The sequence below is a fragment of the Excalfactoria chinensis genome, chromosome 2, assembly GCF_039878825.1.
Source record: "Excalfactoria chinensis isolate bCotChi1 chromosome 2, bCotChi1.hap2, whole genome shotgun sequence".
Classification (NCBI taxonomy): domain Eukaryota; kingdom Metazoa; phylum Chordata; class Aves; order Galliformes; family Phasianidae; genus Excalfactoria; species Excalfactoria chinensis.
The window spans coordinates 39,819,604-39,834,659 of NC_092826.1; the positions used below are offsets into that span (position 1 = coordinate 39,819,604).

At 43.3% G+C, this 15,056-nt stretch overlaps 1 protein-coding gene across 1 annotated transcript in view; it reads left to right on the forward strand.

The window, feature by feature from the left end:
• LOC140248146 (ethanolaminephosphotransferase 1-like) overlaps positions 1–15,056 on the forward strand; it is a 44,014-nt gene that overhangs the window by 23,761 nt on the left and 5,197 nt on the right. Inside the window, exons 6-8 of the mRNA XM_072328613.1 lie at positions 3,238–3,346; positions 12,268–12,316; positions 14,266–14,446. Of these exons, the coding sequence (XP_072184714.1) occupies positions 3,238–3,346; positions 12,268–12,316; positions 14,266–14,446 (339 nt within the window). The remainder of the gene's footprint in view (positions 1–3,237; positions 3,347–12,267; positions 12,317–14,265; positions 14,447–15,056) is intronic.

Here is a 15,056-nt window from a genome sequence, read left to right on the forward strand (position 1 = left end):
TAACAAGTGTTACTTCCTCTTCCCCTTTGATGCAGAATTGCTGTCCTATGTGCTTTCTTTCTAGCAACTTCTGTGATGATTAACTTACAGTCAAAATATTAAGCATATAAATGTAAGGATTTTTTATATGCTTAGTAGCACAATCATCACCAGTGGTGATAGACTGAACCCCCTCCCATCCCCCCGTCCCCACAGGCAGTGTTGTCAACCACTGAATCACACACACTCTAGATCAGGTTGCCCCATCCAACTTGGCCTTGAACACCTCCAGTGACTGGATACCAAGGACACCGGCAAATGGCTAATGAGAAACAAGAAAGAAAATGCTCTCCTTGCTGCTTTGTTTTTTTTCCCCCTCAGCTTACCCACCAGATATTGCCACAGACACATTCAGAGGAAGAGGGTGAGGCAGCACTTGCAGACTGTTTTCAGGCTGCTCCCATGTGCACGATTTCCTCCATGGCATTCCTAGCCATGCTGCTGCGTGAGCGTGCCTCTGTGCTCTGTCTTAAATGATTCCATTGGCAGTATGATGCGATTGCATTGGCATGCCAGAAATTCAGCTAGTCTGGTCCTTTGCTCCAGCTTTTAAAATGTGTGGTATCCAGGAAAGTTAGACTTCATTATCATTACAAAGCTCAGGAAGTACTGCATTTAACATAAGTGTGCAAATAAGTAACTTAGAATCACAGAATCAGAGAATCATAGAATCACCAAGGTTGGAAAAGACATCCAAGATCATCTAGTCCAACTGTTGGCCTATCACCAATATATCCCCACTAAACCATGTCCCTCAGTACAACATCGAAATGTTTCTTGAACACCTCCAGGGATGGTGCCCTCCCTGAGCAGCCCATTCCAGCTCCTAGCCAATCTGCATACAAACACAGACAGTTCTCTGACCGGCTCCGCATTAACTGTGGTGTTAAAAGAGCTGCTGTTCTACTCATTACCAGTAGAGACGCTTGTGGAACTTTTGCTGATCACATTTTTCTGTGATTTGATGACTCATCAGAACTGGTAACCTAATTTCAATGGCTGAGCTGTAGTCGGCACTCCAATTAGCTCTGATTACGGCAAACAGCCGTTTATGGGGAGCTATGGCATGTAAACATGAGATACAGCTTTGATACATCTGAAGGAGGGTCAGTCAGAGGGCTGAAAGTTGGTGGGCCCAGCATCAAGGAGCAGGGCACAAGGCTGCCTTGTCTTAATTCCTCTGAAAGCAGAAAGAGGAACAGGAGCAGCGTCTTGGCATCGTGTTGTCCTGACAGTTTCTGATAGAAGCTCCTTCCAAGTCAAATGATTCATTGATTCTGTGTCACATTGTTGGAAGGACCATGATGGTTTCTCCTCCCGCCTGGCTCCCAAAGGAGGAGGCTGTGGCATCTTTCTGAGCACTGTGAGATTTAGTGGGAGCAAGGTGATATGATGGGTAGAGGGGAAAGCCCACGTCCTGCATCAGATCCCTTCCTTCTGAGCCACTTGATTATGATTCCACTCAAATGCTTCTTGGTTAATTAATCTCTGAGTGTGTTTGGTTGTTCACCCACCACATACTGTGTGTGGAATCATAAAAAGTTGTAAGTGCAGCCAGTATATTTTCAACAAAGATGGGAAAATGCTTGTATTTCTTTACTGCAAGGTACAGAGTAGTCAATGAGCCTGTGTGCAAAATGTGTTTAGCTACCAGTACTTCATATGTCTGACGCTCACTTGCAATTCTACCTTTACTTCTGTTATTTAATTTGGACTTCTCCTTTTACAAAAGCTTGTCATTATGTTTATTTGCTCCCGACCAGCTTTATATATGAAAGGTACTAAGTTCAATCAGTAAAAAGCTGTCCATCTTTTCTTAGGTAGAATTACACAGTTGCACTTAGGAACATTGCTGTGCCTCTTAATTATATATTTTTTAACCATCAGTGCCTTTTAAAATAGCCTAAAATGTGTACAGCTTTTCAGCATGCTTCGTTTCTGTCTAATAATCTTGATGGTCTTCAATTCCTGCTGGCACAACTTGGGCCAAGGGACGCAGCCAGCTTCTCATTGCCCAGCTTTCTAAAAGAAGTCTTCGAGAGTGCTGCAATTAATTCCCAGTGGTTATTCCTACTGATTCCAGTGATAGCAGGGGCTTGGTTACAATTCTCTACAAACCAAAATACTGAAGAACTGAAGCCAAGGAGTGTTTCTCCTACACAACGTCAGTTAAATGAGAGACAACCTCAGCCTGGGAGCGCTGAATCCCCCTATCCCAGGGCGGGGGATTCCCCACACAGCACGTTGTCTCAGCGCTCCTGTTCCTAGAGGTGTGCTGACATCTGACAGCGATACCCGCCTGTGTTCTGCCAAGATTACTGACTGTAATAGCAGATAATACCAAAGATCTTCTTTTATTGCTCGCCAAAAATATCTGTTCCGAGTGCAACGTGTGAGGGTAAATTCAGGCTCTGTCAAAGCCAGCTGGAGTTTTGCCCTCAAATCTGAAGGAGCTAAGAGTTCATCTGTTATGTCTTATGGATAACATAATGCAGTATCCTTAGGGAGCCAAATGTTACCTCTGTTGTAGTGGGTTGTAAAACCCATTATATACATCCTTCATTTAGACCAGTGTTTCTCAGTGTCCTAAGACATGACTTTTGTTCTAGTGCCTGCTCTTCCCCTTTTGCTTCTCACGCAGGCAATTGCGCATGCAGTTTTATAATGCCCCATTCAATAAAATACTTTAAAATCTGTGTAATGAGGGGGCAGGAGCCTTGAATTTAGATACAGAGAAGTGAATGAAGTCAAACATAGTGATATCTGACCAAAAAAACACCCCAAAACCAACCAAGCAAGAAATAAACAAACAAGCTAAGCAAAAAGATGGTAAAATCTATCATATGGTAAGGCTGGTCCCAGAGAGAGAAACTGTACTGAATGGAAAAAATAGTTACCAAGTGTTACCTGGGAATAAATAAATGCATATCCAGTCTCCTCACTGGCACTGCAAGTATTGTGACTGCTTGGACTTAGAGGTACAGTGCATTCTCATAATTCACTGTTAGTCTTGGTCCAGAACAGTTCAGAGAACTGAACCACATGGCACAGACTTAGCAGTGATTGGCACGGCTGCAGGCAGACAGCACCAGGTGGAGAGCAGGGCTGTGTTTCTGGTTGTGCTGAAATGGTTAAGTAGAATTCTGTGCCTTTAGGAGGAAAGGATTAAAAACACATTGTCTTTTGTTTTTTCTGTAGGTGTTAATAACAGCATATCTGCTCACCGGCATTGTGGGTGTGGAAGTTTGGCAGAAGCCTTTCCTGTTTGGTTATTACATTACAGATATATTAGTAATCCTACTTATAGGTAAGTGCCTGGATCCATGGAGAACTTTACTATTATTTCATTCCTTTGATTAGATAATTCCTTATTTTGCCTATATATTTCTTTTTCCTTTTGTAAGCATTGGCCATTCGCAAGCTGACATGAGCAGGGGTGATTAATAGGAGCCGTGCTGCTAAACGTAAGCTGGCAGACCACTCTGGAAACATTTTTCCTCACTGAATTCATATCTGTTGTATACAAATAACACAAAATTTTTTCCTTAGTTACACATGCAGCTCAATGAGCTTTACTGACTGTTTTCAAACACTCACAAACTTCTAATATCGGTCAGGTAAAATACTGCTCGCATTTACACAAGGTACAAGATCAGTAGGTCAGCCCGCAGCACATTACTATCCAAAACATCATGGATAGAAAGAAGAAAGGTATTATTTAAATAACGGTAGGAGGCACAACTGTAGATTTAGATGATTTCTAAGCTCGGCTTTTAGAATTGCTCCCAGACCAGAAGTATGCATTTTTCTCATTGCTTGACACTGTCAGTGTATCTTGAAGTAAGCAGAGAGCACCTTCCAGCTGCTATAGATAAGCTGAGAACATGAGTTACATTGCAGTGAGCTAGAACAGCGGTCTCAGCTACAAAGGTGTGCACACTGAATGCTTCAATGTGTTGGTTGGAAGGTGACAACACTGGCATCTGTATTTTTCCAGGATTTCTATATGAACTTCCAAGTAATGACAGGAGGGCACAAAACAGGGTTTGGCACAGCAAGATGGACGGAAATGCATTCAGGCCTTGTGACCAATAGAGAACTTGAGTAAAGGCCATCACCCACCTCCAGCTCCCGGCAGGGGCTGCCAGAGTTCTTCCTGGGCTGCTTCTGAACCTGCTGCATTTGCACAGCTTCAGGTTGTCACCTCCCTGCAAAGATGTCTGCAGCATCTGAAACTGACCCTGTGTGACTGAGGTTGAGCAGTCTATTTGTCAGGCCTGTTTTGTGAGCACAGAGTAAAAGACAGAAAGGGAAGGGCAAAAAACTGGCTGTCCTTTCAGTAGGCAATGCAAGGATCAACCTGGTTGTGTGCAGTGAGGAAATGCCCTCTGGTGGGAAGAGGGAACTCTGTGTGCTCTGGGAAACGTGCTGCAGAGCCAGAGATGGGTGCTGTCTTCTAAGTGAGCTGTGCTGCTTGCGCCTGCAAGTGCAGAGCTCCATCCATGCTGTACACATCATTTCTGCTCCTCTTGTCAAGGCACGTGACAGCCGCCTCAGTGAGGAGCTGGATGCACTTGGGAAGTCATGGGTGAAGGTTTAACACAAACTAGTCAATGTATTAAGAAGATTTGTGCTAGGAAAGCACGTCAGCATGATAAAATCCACAGAAGTGAGCATCTTTTTTCATATTCTACTGCAAAGAGAAATTTGATGGAATGTTCCTCTAGGTTTAGGAAGAAGCATTGCATCTGTCTAATGTACTACACTTGCATGGCTGGATTCATAAGCAGGGAGCTGAGTAGTTCTTCCATCATTGTCCCAAGCAGAGGAGACATAACTGAGAGCCAAAACATTTCTTTAAAAATACTGTTCCTTGCACTTTGTCTATAATGCCATTAACAGGGCAACTTTTGCAGCTGAATTATACCTTTAACATAGGTTCAAAGTATGCCTGACCCAGAAAGCACTTCAGCTTTGTCACAGGTATGAATCCCCTTTCAACAGTAGCATTTAAAGTGTTTTATCACTGATTAACCTGTGCTCCATAAGTCTGGATATATAAAGCTTTTAGAAGCTTGCAGGGCCCCGCTGTGCCTACTGGAAAAGCACTGACATAGCCCACACCAAGGGCAGAGCACGCCCTGCTCGGCCAGACTTGTTTGTCTCAGGTCACCTCCCTGCAGCACACTCAGCTCAGTGCCGCTGTGGCCACTCAAATCCCAGAGCAATGCAATGGGGCCTCCACTGCTTTTTATGACTTTGTTTCCCAGAACCCTGAGAGGAGCCATTAAGCTCCAACTGTCTATCCTTAACCATCTGATGGCATTTAAGAGTCACCAGTGCTCGCCCTAACAATGGACCCGCAGGTCTGCTCCATCGACACTTGGCACGCCCACAGTTTTGTGCTTATACTGTTCAGTACACAACAGGAGTTCAACTGCTGAGCTGTCACTTTGCTGAGCACAGCTGGGCTTTGGCTAGTACCTTTTATAGTGGGAAGAAATCCAAACAAGAAGCACAGGAGTGGAGTTTTTCAGATGTGTTTCCTGGAGTTTCTCGGAGAAAAAGAGAAAAAAAGAGCCCACATATAACCCGAGGATGAACTCCACTCCAAGCACATCCTCAGTGCAAGCTGTGGTACCACCAGGTGACATTCACTCCCCCAAAATGCGGTTTTTATCAGGTGCCAGAACACACAAAGATACACATAAAAACCACAGTGATACCGGTGTTTAGATTAGAAGCTTTATGAAAACCTCCTGAGAGAGAGCTTTACACGTGTCCCTGGGAACTCTCTAGCACACAGTGAACACCTGTACGAAGGTCAGCTCTTGAGCTGCTGAAAAGTGCCCACAGAGGCCTTCCTTGTGAAGCTGAGAAACTTCTGTGGGTTGTTCTATGGGAATTCTGCTACCCGGTCAATAGGAACGTGCAATGTTTGCAGGAGGTGCATACAATTCCATCCTGAAGCTTCAGTCCTTACGCCCCCCCAACACACACCTAGCTGAGCACCAAGCCAACAAAAAAGGCTGTTCTCCATTTCCAGAGCATGTTATCCTGCCTTCTGGACAGAAATACCTTTGTTTTTTTCCTCTCTTAGCGTGAGAGTAGCCAGACCTTTCTAAAGTTATGTGCCTGTGTGCTCAGCTGGAACTAATTACTTGTTGCTCTCAGCAAAGCTTTTGTGGATGACACTCCAAAAGCCCCGCTGGGATTTAACCACAACTGTCCCGTAGCGTTATCTGACTAACAAGGGTCTCTTCAAAGGGCACCACCGGGGTGAGACCCGTCATTTATTTTCACCCCTCCAGGATGCCCCAAATACCAGGCATTCCGTGTCACTGCCTTATCAGCTTGAGAGCCATATAAAATATTTACAATAAGCATTTTAGAACAGTCTGTTTGCTACATGCAGTCTAATAACAAAAACGATGCCAAAAGATGTTATAGATTTCATGCAAAGATTTTCACTGACAGATAAACGTCAGTAGTTTAAGGAGCAGCATTACTAATTGGTCGTGGTTTCTGTCTCACGTTGCAATTACATGACCTGGGATGGGTGCATGAAGCTTTTTCATACTGAGGACACACATACTAGCTCTCTGTGGAATAGATTTTATAACATGCAATAAAATTTGAGCTCAGGCTGCAATTCCTCCTCACTGGAAACATTCATGTGACTGTTTTCCTTTACTTGACTGTTTATTTCCAGGCAACCTACAGGAAATGTCTTTCAACCTATTAAATTTGTTCAGAATTGGCCAGAGGGCTCAGAAGAAGTTCTGGTAGGATGCAGATGAAAAGACAATGTGCTATCAGTCATATCAGCTTCATTCCTTAGAGTGCCAGGTTGGAAAAACTACTCCTAGATGCACAGAAAGTTTCCTACTCCTCCTCTGCATTAAGTGCCATTGCAGAACTATGCTTTGTGGTTGAAAGATCACCAGTGCAGTGTGGATATGTTGTGCTTCATCGGTGTGTGGAACATGGTGCAGGCAGTTCTGCCACCTGGACCCAGAGGCACATTTGGGTCCACTCTGGACCCAATCTGGTCCAGTCTGGTAGGTAGCAGTACCCAGATCTGGCTGGTGAAGCCTGTGGCAAAGCTGACATAGATGATGGTCAAACAGCCATCATCTGAAACACGCATTTCTTTAGTTAAGTATGGGGTTTTTTTGGTCCAAGTCAGTGCTACAGTTAAAACATACCTGCTATTTTATTCATTTGAATACATCTCCAGGTCCTGCAGGCCAATCCTTAACAGGACATTTGTTCCCGTACGTCCATTCAGCAGATCTGCATCACAGCAGGCAGGCAGATTTCTTCTGGCTGGAGCAATCTGAATGTGGTGCTCTACCTCTTCTATGGGGCACAGTTGCAAGTGAGGCACCTTGCTTTCCCATGGGAAACTGGTGATGTTGAGAGCCTTCATAGCAGTGCAAGGCACTGATCACAAAGACAAACTTCAATGCACTTCTGATGGTGGAAGGAAATTTTCTTTTTCTTTCTTACATTAATTATTTGTACATTTTTTTTCTGCTTCATGCCAGTAAGTCATTCTCCACTGATTTTCTATAGTTCCCATTGCAAAGTGGCTGATTATTCTGCCTCACTGGTGGACAGTGAAGTGATTAAATGCTCAGTTATGTCTTTCTTAAATGTTATCACTCCTACAGGCCCTGACTAGCCTTGTTTTAAAAGTGGAGTTAACATGAGTTGGCTTCTACTTCTCTGTCACCAATTTGCCATTTGTTAAAGCATTGCTGTGACAGATTGTATAAGGCTTCATTGAAGAAAAGGGTGTGAAATACTCATCTGTCACTCCAGGTCTACATAAAATGCACTGAAGTTCGTGTCTGGAGTAACCCATCCGAAATAGCCACAGTAACCCAGCAAACAAGAGCTCTGGGGTTTGGTGGCAGAATTACACCCTGAGACTCTGGGCTGAACCCTGAACCACCGATCAATGGTGTTGGTCCCATGATGGTGATTGTAACAATGGCGTGGATTCACTTCACAGGCAGTGAGAGCCCCAGAAGGAAAGTCTCACAAGGGAACTCACCTGACAGGGCCAGTCTTGGGTTTTCAGCTAAGGGCACTGCTCCTCAGGTGCTTGATTATTGCTGTATGCAGAAAAAGAATGTTAAAACATCCATGCTTTTAGACAAGACTACATCAAAGCAGCAGTTGCATCCATAAACTGATTTATCAGTCTATACTAAAGCCCTCCAAATGCTTGTTGTTACCTTGCAGCTCAGTTCAAAGAAATGAACGCGCTGTGTTCTTAGACTTTGAAAATAAGCTATAAGATCAATAAGCATGATACATGCATCCCTTTACTGCTTTGTACTCAGTGCCTTGGATGCTAAACATCCCAAACTTACATCAACTTGTTGCATGAACGCAGTACTCATGTTTACACAGTGCCCTTAATCACGTAAAATCCTTTGACGGTGTGTAAATGTGTCCAGGTCTATTTTTCATCTGTCCTTAAATTACTTAACACATTCAGAATTTACAGGCTCATTTAAGTCTGAAAATTATAAGCTTAAGAGTTTTCTTTGCTTACTCAGTGGTTATAAGATGGCAATTTTACATAGCAGGAAAATGTAATTTAATAGTGAAATTTAATAGGCATCCAAGACATCCAAGATATGGCTTATAGATCTGGCTGCTCTAAATGGGGAAGACTTGTGGAAAAAAAAATGTGGAAAAAAATTAAAGATTTTTTCAATCTTACATTAAGGCCTAAATATTTTCAATCTTATTATCATTATTATTATTATTTTATGCCGACTGAAAGAGCGTTTTGTAGAGTCAGCAGCAGTGCCAGCTGTTTGTTTCTGGACTCACACTCCCTTCCTCTACCACAAGCAAGTCACCCAAGTGGCTGCACCATGCTATGGTGAGATAAGCCTTGCAGTCTTCATGCCACCAGGAGGTTTTGGGGTATGGCCTAAGATACCTTTTTGTAAATGAACTTAAATACATCACTGCCATTACTGCCAGGTTATCATGGTGGACAAATGTACTGCGCTGCCCATCACTACTTGGTTGTTTTTTTCTGTTTTTGTTGTATATTCAGAAGTATAACATAAATAACACCTTAGAAGTTTTGGAAGTGAAACTGAAAGCAATGAATGAAACCTCAGGCCGTCACTAGAACTGATGGGGATTGTCTTTTTGTCCTTTTCACACGTATATAAGTGTGCGTGTGCTTGTGTACATAACTGTAAGTTCATAGATATATAAATCTCTATACACGTCTATACTCACATTTAGAGTACAAGATATGCCTTCATTTCTGACATATCTGTAATCCTGCTATTGCTTTTGGGTTGTATTTTTTTGTAGTAGTTGTTGTTTTTTAATATGGACAAAATAATTCCTGACAAAGAGCTTTGCAAATGCTTATATCTCCTAAAAGTGAGACAAGATATTGAAAAGCTCAGGACTGAGCACAGGATTGTGCCTAAATCCCAGCATTTGGGCTTGATGCCCAGCGTGACACAAGAATTCCTTGTGTGTATCTGTGCCACCCATCTGTGCTTTGTATTTCTGCCCTCAGAGCAGAGCTGTTTTCTTACCTTTGGGATTCTGGATTTTAGTCAGCTGGGGAAGATATTAAAGGTAAAACTGAGAAAATACTGCACCAGCAGGGATACTTCTAACAAGCACGTGGGGGTTGGACTCGACGATCTCTGGAGGTCCCATCCAACCCCTACAATCCTGTGTACCTGTGAATTGTCTGTAGCATGTTACAAACTTCTAATGCACTCAGCTTGACTTTGTTATGATTCTAAAATAAAATAGCGTATTAAAAAAATAATAATAGAAGAAAGCACCAAGGCTGTCCCTTGGGCAGCGCAGAGCTGGCCCAGCGCCTGAGGGACAGCCTGGTGGTGGCTTTCCAGGCTCTACCTTTTGTCTCCTGGACCAGCAGGGAATGGCAGCAATGCGGAAGCGGTAATTTAGCTCCCGGGCACAAAGGGCTTCTTAATGCCAATTAAAAAGCAGAGTTAATGAATACCAAAAGCAGCCCCCTAGCCAGGCCTCCCTAGCTAAGAGATGATTGAGGAGAGCAGCGTGTCGTAGGAAATGATGGAATTTTGAAAATCCCGTAAGAAAGAGCGGAACACCCTTTGCCTTCCCTACTGCATCCTCTGCGCTTGCTTTGTTAAAGGGAAGGTGCCTAAAAAATACAGAGGAGTGGCTGCCGTAACTGTCCCGATCCAAAAGCGACTTTCAGCTCTAGCCTGGGGACTGCTTGTGGTCAGCGTGTTATTTCTAACTAAAATGGCACTTCATAAAAATAACAAATTGCTGGCAACCATCGGGCTTTGAATTCTATTTCTAGTTCCAGTCTCTATTTCTGTTCCTCTTGGTTGCTTTTCTCCTAACAAATCAAACTCCAGGATTGCAGCAGGAAATTTAGATTTAACCTCAAGAGTCAATGTTTTGTCTCATGTCTGCTCTAATGTGATGCAGATGTTGGAACTGCTGTACGTTACTCAAGCTTTTATTGAACCAGCCCTCCCTGCCTAATAGGAAACATAGATAACTGCAGCGCACATGAAGCACAGATCATTCTGAAGGGACTAAACTTGCAATTTTTGTAAATACATTTACAAAACACTTGGGCTGTTACTTCAGTTGTGCAGCCTTCAGCTGCGTGATACAGAGATTCCGCCATGGCAAAGAAGCGGAGCTCTTTATCTTACCCGTTTTAAGAAGCAACAAGAAGTAAACATGTGAAAACGCAATACCTGAAATGACTTGCAGGCTGGATATTCTGTTTCCAATTCTCTGTTTCTCCCTCTTTAAAAGATCATCAAAAAGACTGCAGAAATAGAATATCTCTTATATCCCTGTTTATTTGTTTTCCAGCAATCCTGATCTCTACTATCCCTACACTTTGACTTTTCCTTCTCCCGCGCTGCCACTCTGGCCATGCTAAGACTTAGGTATGTCTTTGATGAGGGCTGAGTGCTGAACACTGACGTTTCTTGAGATTCCACTATGCAGCATTGACCCTGGTGCAAAGTAATCTGGAATGGTTCTTTCTTGTGCCCTTTCCTGCTGCGTTGTAATTTGCAATAATTCTAATAATGAGTTTAAAGTGTGTGTTGTACTGACTGCGCATGTGAGATTTTAAGGGCAAAGCAGAAAGTTTACAAAATCCGTGTTATTCTTCCTCCTAACAAAATATGAATGACGTGTGCATTTAGCGCTCCCTTGATGATCATCGAGTACTATATTCTAATGGCCAGGCAGAAATATATGTGCTGCTGAAAGCCATCCCTGAGCAGCAAACCGACCAGGCAGAGGTACTTGATACAGGAAAGAAGGAAAACCAAAACCAAAGAGCTCTGTGAGGAAACTGAAAATGGCTGTCACAGAGTGAAGAAGGGTATAAATGTTCACCTAGCTAGGCTGACTAATGCTGCTGCTTTTTAAAAGCACTTGAATGCTCACTTCTTGCTGGAGCCCTTCTCTGCCCCTTGGATGAATGCATTCTGGCTGGGGGTGTTGCATGGGGCACCATGTGGGTCCTCAGCCTGCTCCTGGGTCCTCGGCAGCAGCAAGGCACAGAGACACCAAGTTAACATAGGCAAATTCCTTGTCCTTCATTGGTTAAAGCTGAGCTCCAGAAAGGTCACAACTGTATTTTTTTTAAAGCAACTCATCAAAATGATGGCTATATCATGACAATTAATTCACTTACGCCATTGTCTCAGCAAAGCCTCTCATTAATTGAATCTCAGCATATTGGACTATAAACCTATTATTTTTCCGCTAATGTGGGCAGCACTGTTGGAGATTAATTATCCTTATATATTCCATTGGAAAGCTTTTGGTGTCAGGCTTGTCTCTCTCTACGTGAGCAGAGAGCAGCTCATGCAAAATGGGGCTGTGATCTTTCTGCATTGCATGCAACCGATTGTACTGACTTGTAGCATCACATGTTTTAAAAGTCTTCCAGCTCTTATCACTCATTGCACAAGAAAACCTGTATCAGCAACTACTTCTAGCAGCTAACTCTTGGGAAAATAAGGAAGGTTATTGCCTAAAACCTCTGAATTTCATTCGCATCCTGTGATGAGTACTAGAATCCCATGACGTTTCTACAATGGCACATCATTGGCTCTTCTGTCATATGAGAGACTGTGGGACTGTCAACCTGCCATGACTGTAAATCAATGCATATCAATCTCTCTTTTCTTCCAGGCTTCAGTTTACTCCTTTCATTTCCACAAACGCTATACAACATCCACAGGTAAGTGAATTAACATTAAATCATTTCTACCCCCTCCCATTTAATTGTGTATTTAATGGTTTCCTTACATGAGAAATACATGTAGACTTTCAGCCAGCTGTACTAGGATGGTACAACAGCTTTTTTTTCAGTCCAGCTTTCAGCAGCTGACTGGCTTCTTTCCCATGTCTGTAGCCTCCCTGGTTTCCCTTTCACTTGCCATTCTTCATGCAGTCTTACGCTGTTCCCACATGGCAAACCAATGGAAGCCCTCCAGATACAAACTGTGTTTTATTTGCAGCCAAATGCGATTCCTGACTTTCACCTGCTTGAAGCAAAATTATGTAGCTGATCATCTCCACTCCATGAAGAGTTTATTGTCTTTCAGTTCCTCCTGTAAAACTTCTCTCTGTATGGAGGCTGCACATAATTGCCATCAGATATGGGCTAGGCAGGTGGCAAGCTGTGATTACATCTAAGAGTTGGCTTGCTGCACCTAATGATTTCATACACAGCTCACTTATACTCCGGTGGCCTATTTTTGCTAATGCTGTCTGCCTTCCTCTAGTATTTGCTAGCTCGTTTCCCTCACCTGTCACATCAGGTATCTCAGAACCCACACTTCCTGGGGGAGGGACTGTCACTCCCTATTGTAAGGAATTAGTGGCAATGAATATTAGCATGTTGATTTTGGAGAGACTCTACGATAGTTATGCAGAGCTCCTAAGAGGCCCTCACCCCATCACAGCCTGCCCTCAGTGAGGAGCTGTGGGCAGGAAAGGCTTTGCATCAGGGAGGGCTGGGAGGAGGAGGGCAGCACCATCTTCTTTCCACTCATTCCAGGACTTTTGCTTAGCATTTGCCTCCTCATGTCATCATCTGACACAGGCCTTTTGGCAAGTTTTGTCATTCCTCTAAGCAGAAGAGCACCTAATTCTAAACATCCAGCTGGAGTTGCTTGATGGATGCACACACAAGCTATGTGCTGGTGAGGAATTGGAGTTTTCCAGTAATGCTCTTTCACTCCATCCTGCTGTCTGTTCTCAGTCATTATTTTATCAAAGGAATATTCTTTTTAGGACTGAAGAAAGTATTTATTGGCTTTTTGTCTAGCTGCTCTTATAAACACAGATAGTCAGAGATTTAAAACAGGGCATTTCCCAGTACACTTCAAACAAAGAATCGCTCATGTCAAACCTGTGTATGAAGAAATAGTTTAATGATAGTGAACTTTAGTACATTAAAGCTCCTACTGCTTTTATAACCTCTCAGTGAGTTCTGCCTGAGTGAGAATGCAAACGAGATGCAAAAGGTACTGGTGCTGCATTTACTATTATCGCAGCTGACAGAAAATACAGTCCTTCGCTACCTTTATTTAGTACTATCTCTAAAAAGCACCTTAAAACATCCAAGAAGAAAAAAATGCATCACAAATTTTTCGTTACTTTAGTTAGCAAAAAAAAGGTACCCCCTACCTTTAGGCTGCACTTTGCCATTGCTGCGGGGCTGTCCAGCACGTCTCCTCTCAGCGCGAGTAACAGCAATACCTGCCAGCCATGTGCTCAGCTGTGTTGTCTCTGTATTGGCTGAAGCCATTTCCTGTCTTATATTAGAAGGTTAATCATCTAAAAATACACGTTTTGAGTTCACAGTAAGTTTGCATGCTGTGCATTTGACGACACTGGAGCTACCACAGCTCACTGTGTGCAAGCCAAGGGGTCCGCTGCCAGACAGTGATGAGAGAGTGGAGCTGACCAGAAGCTATGTGAATAAAGCAGTGTAATTTTAGCCCAGAAATGAGTTCCTTTGGTATCCTACCCTTTCTGTTTAAAAGCTTGGGTACCTAACACGTTTGTATGAGCAGTTGTGTTGCACGACGAATACTTGGGCTAAGTTCAGGCTGGAGTTACTGTGCGGAAATGGAATGGATAAGTTTTCTTACTCCATAAAATCGTTGTATTTATTTGCAGAGCACATTTAAGGAAAACACTGAAGAATGATTCTTTGTATGAAGGACTCCTACCTCTTGTGTCACCTCTGTTGCTCTTCATGCTTCTTACAGTCTGGGTGGTTTTATCTCCAGGCAACATATTAGCAAAGCAACCAAGACTGTTTTTATGGATGGTTGGGGTTACTTTCTCAAATGTTATTGTAAGTATGTTTGTGGTGATGGTATTATTTAGAGACAGCTTTGTGTCAGCGAGACTTCTATTTTTATGTGAATAAACAGAAGGAGCAGAAACTGTAGTTAAAATTCAGCAGAATCGCCCACACTGCTCCTCTGTGCTACGCTCCTTCTTACCAAAATCCATCACAGCACTTGGCTGGGCAGGGGAGCTCACAGTGCTACAGCATTTATTTAGCGCAGAAGAATATTTGGATGAAGGCTCTTCCCCCATCCTCCACCTCACAGTTTTATGAACAACCTGAGGAGGCTTTAGTTCCAGAAACATAGCAGCTATGCACCGGCACATCAGGAATCGAAGTACAGTAAAGCTGAGTGCAGGCTCAGATTTACCGGAAAGAGCAGGAGTTGTCTGCAGCCTTCCCCTGCTGTTCTCCCGTTAGCGTGCTACATGCACATCAGATGGTCCTGCATCTCCTCTTCACTGCTCAGAATAAGACTGTGCTGCGGACAGCAGCTTGTAGGGGTGGGAAGCAGTAGCTTCGCCATAGACTGCAGTTTACAAGGCATTGAGAGCAGCGCATTGAATGTGAGGCCTTGTTTTTCCTTGAACCGAGGCATCTACTGCGGTATGAG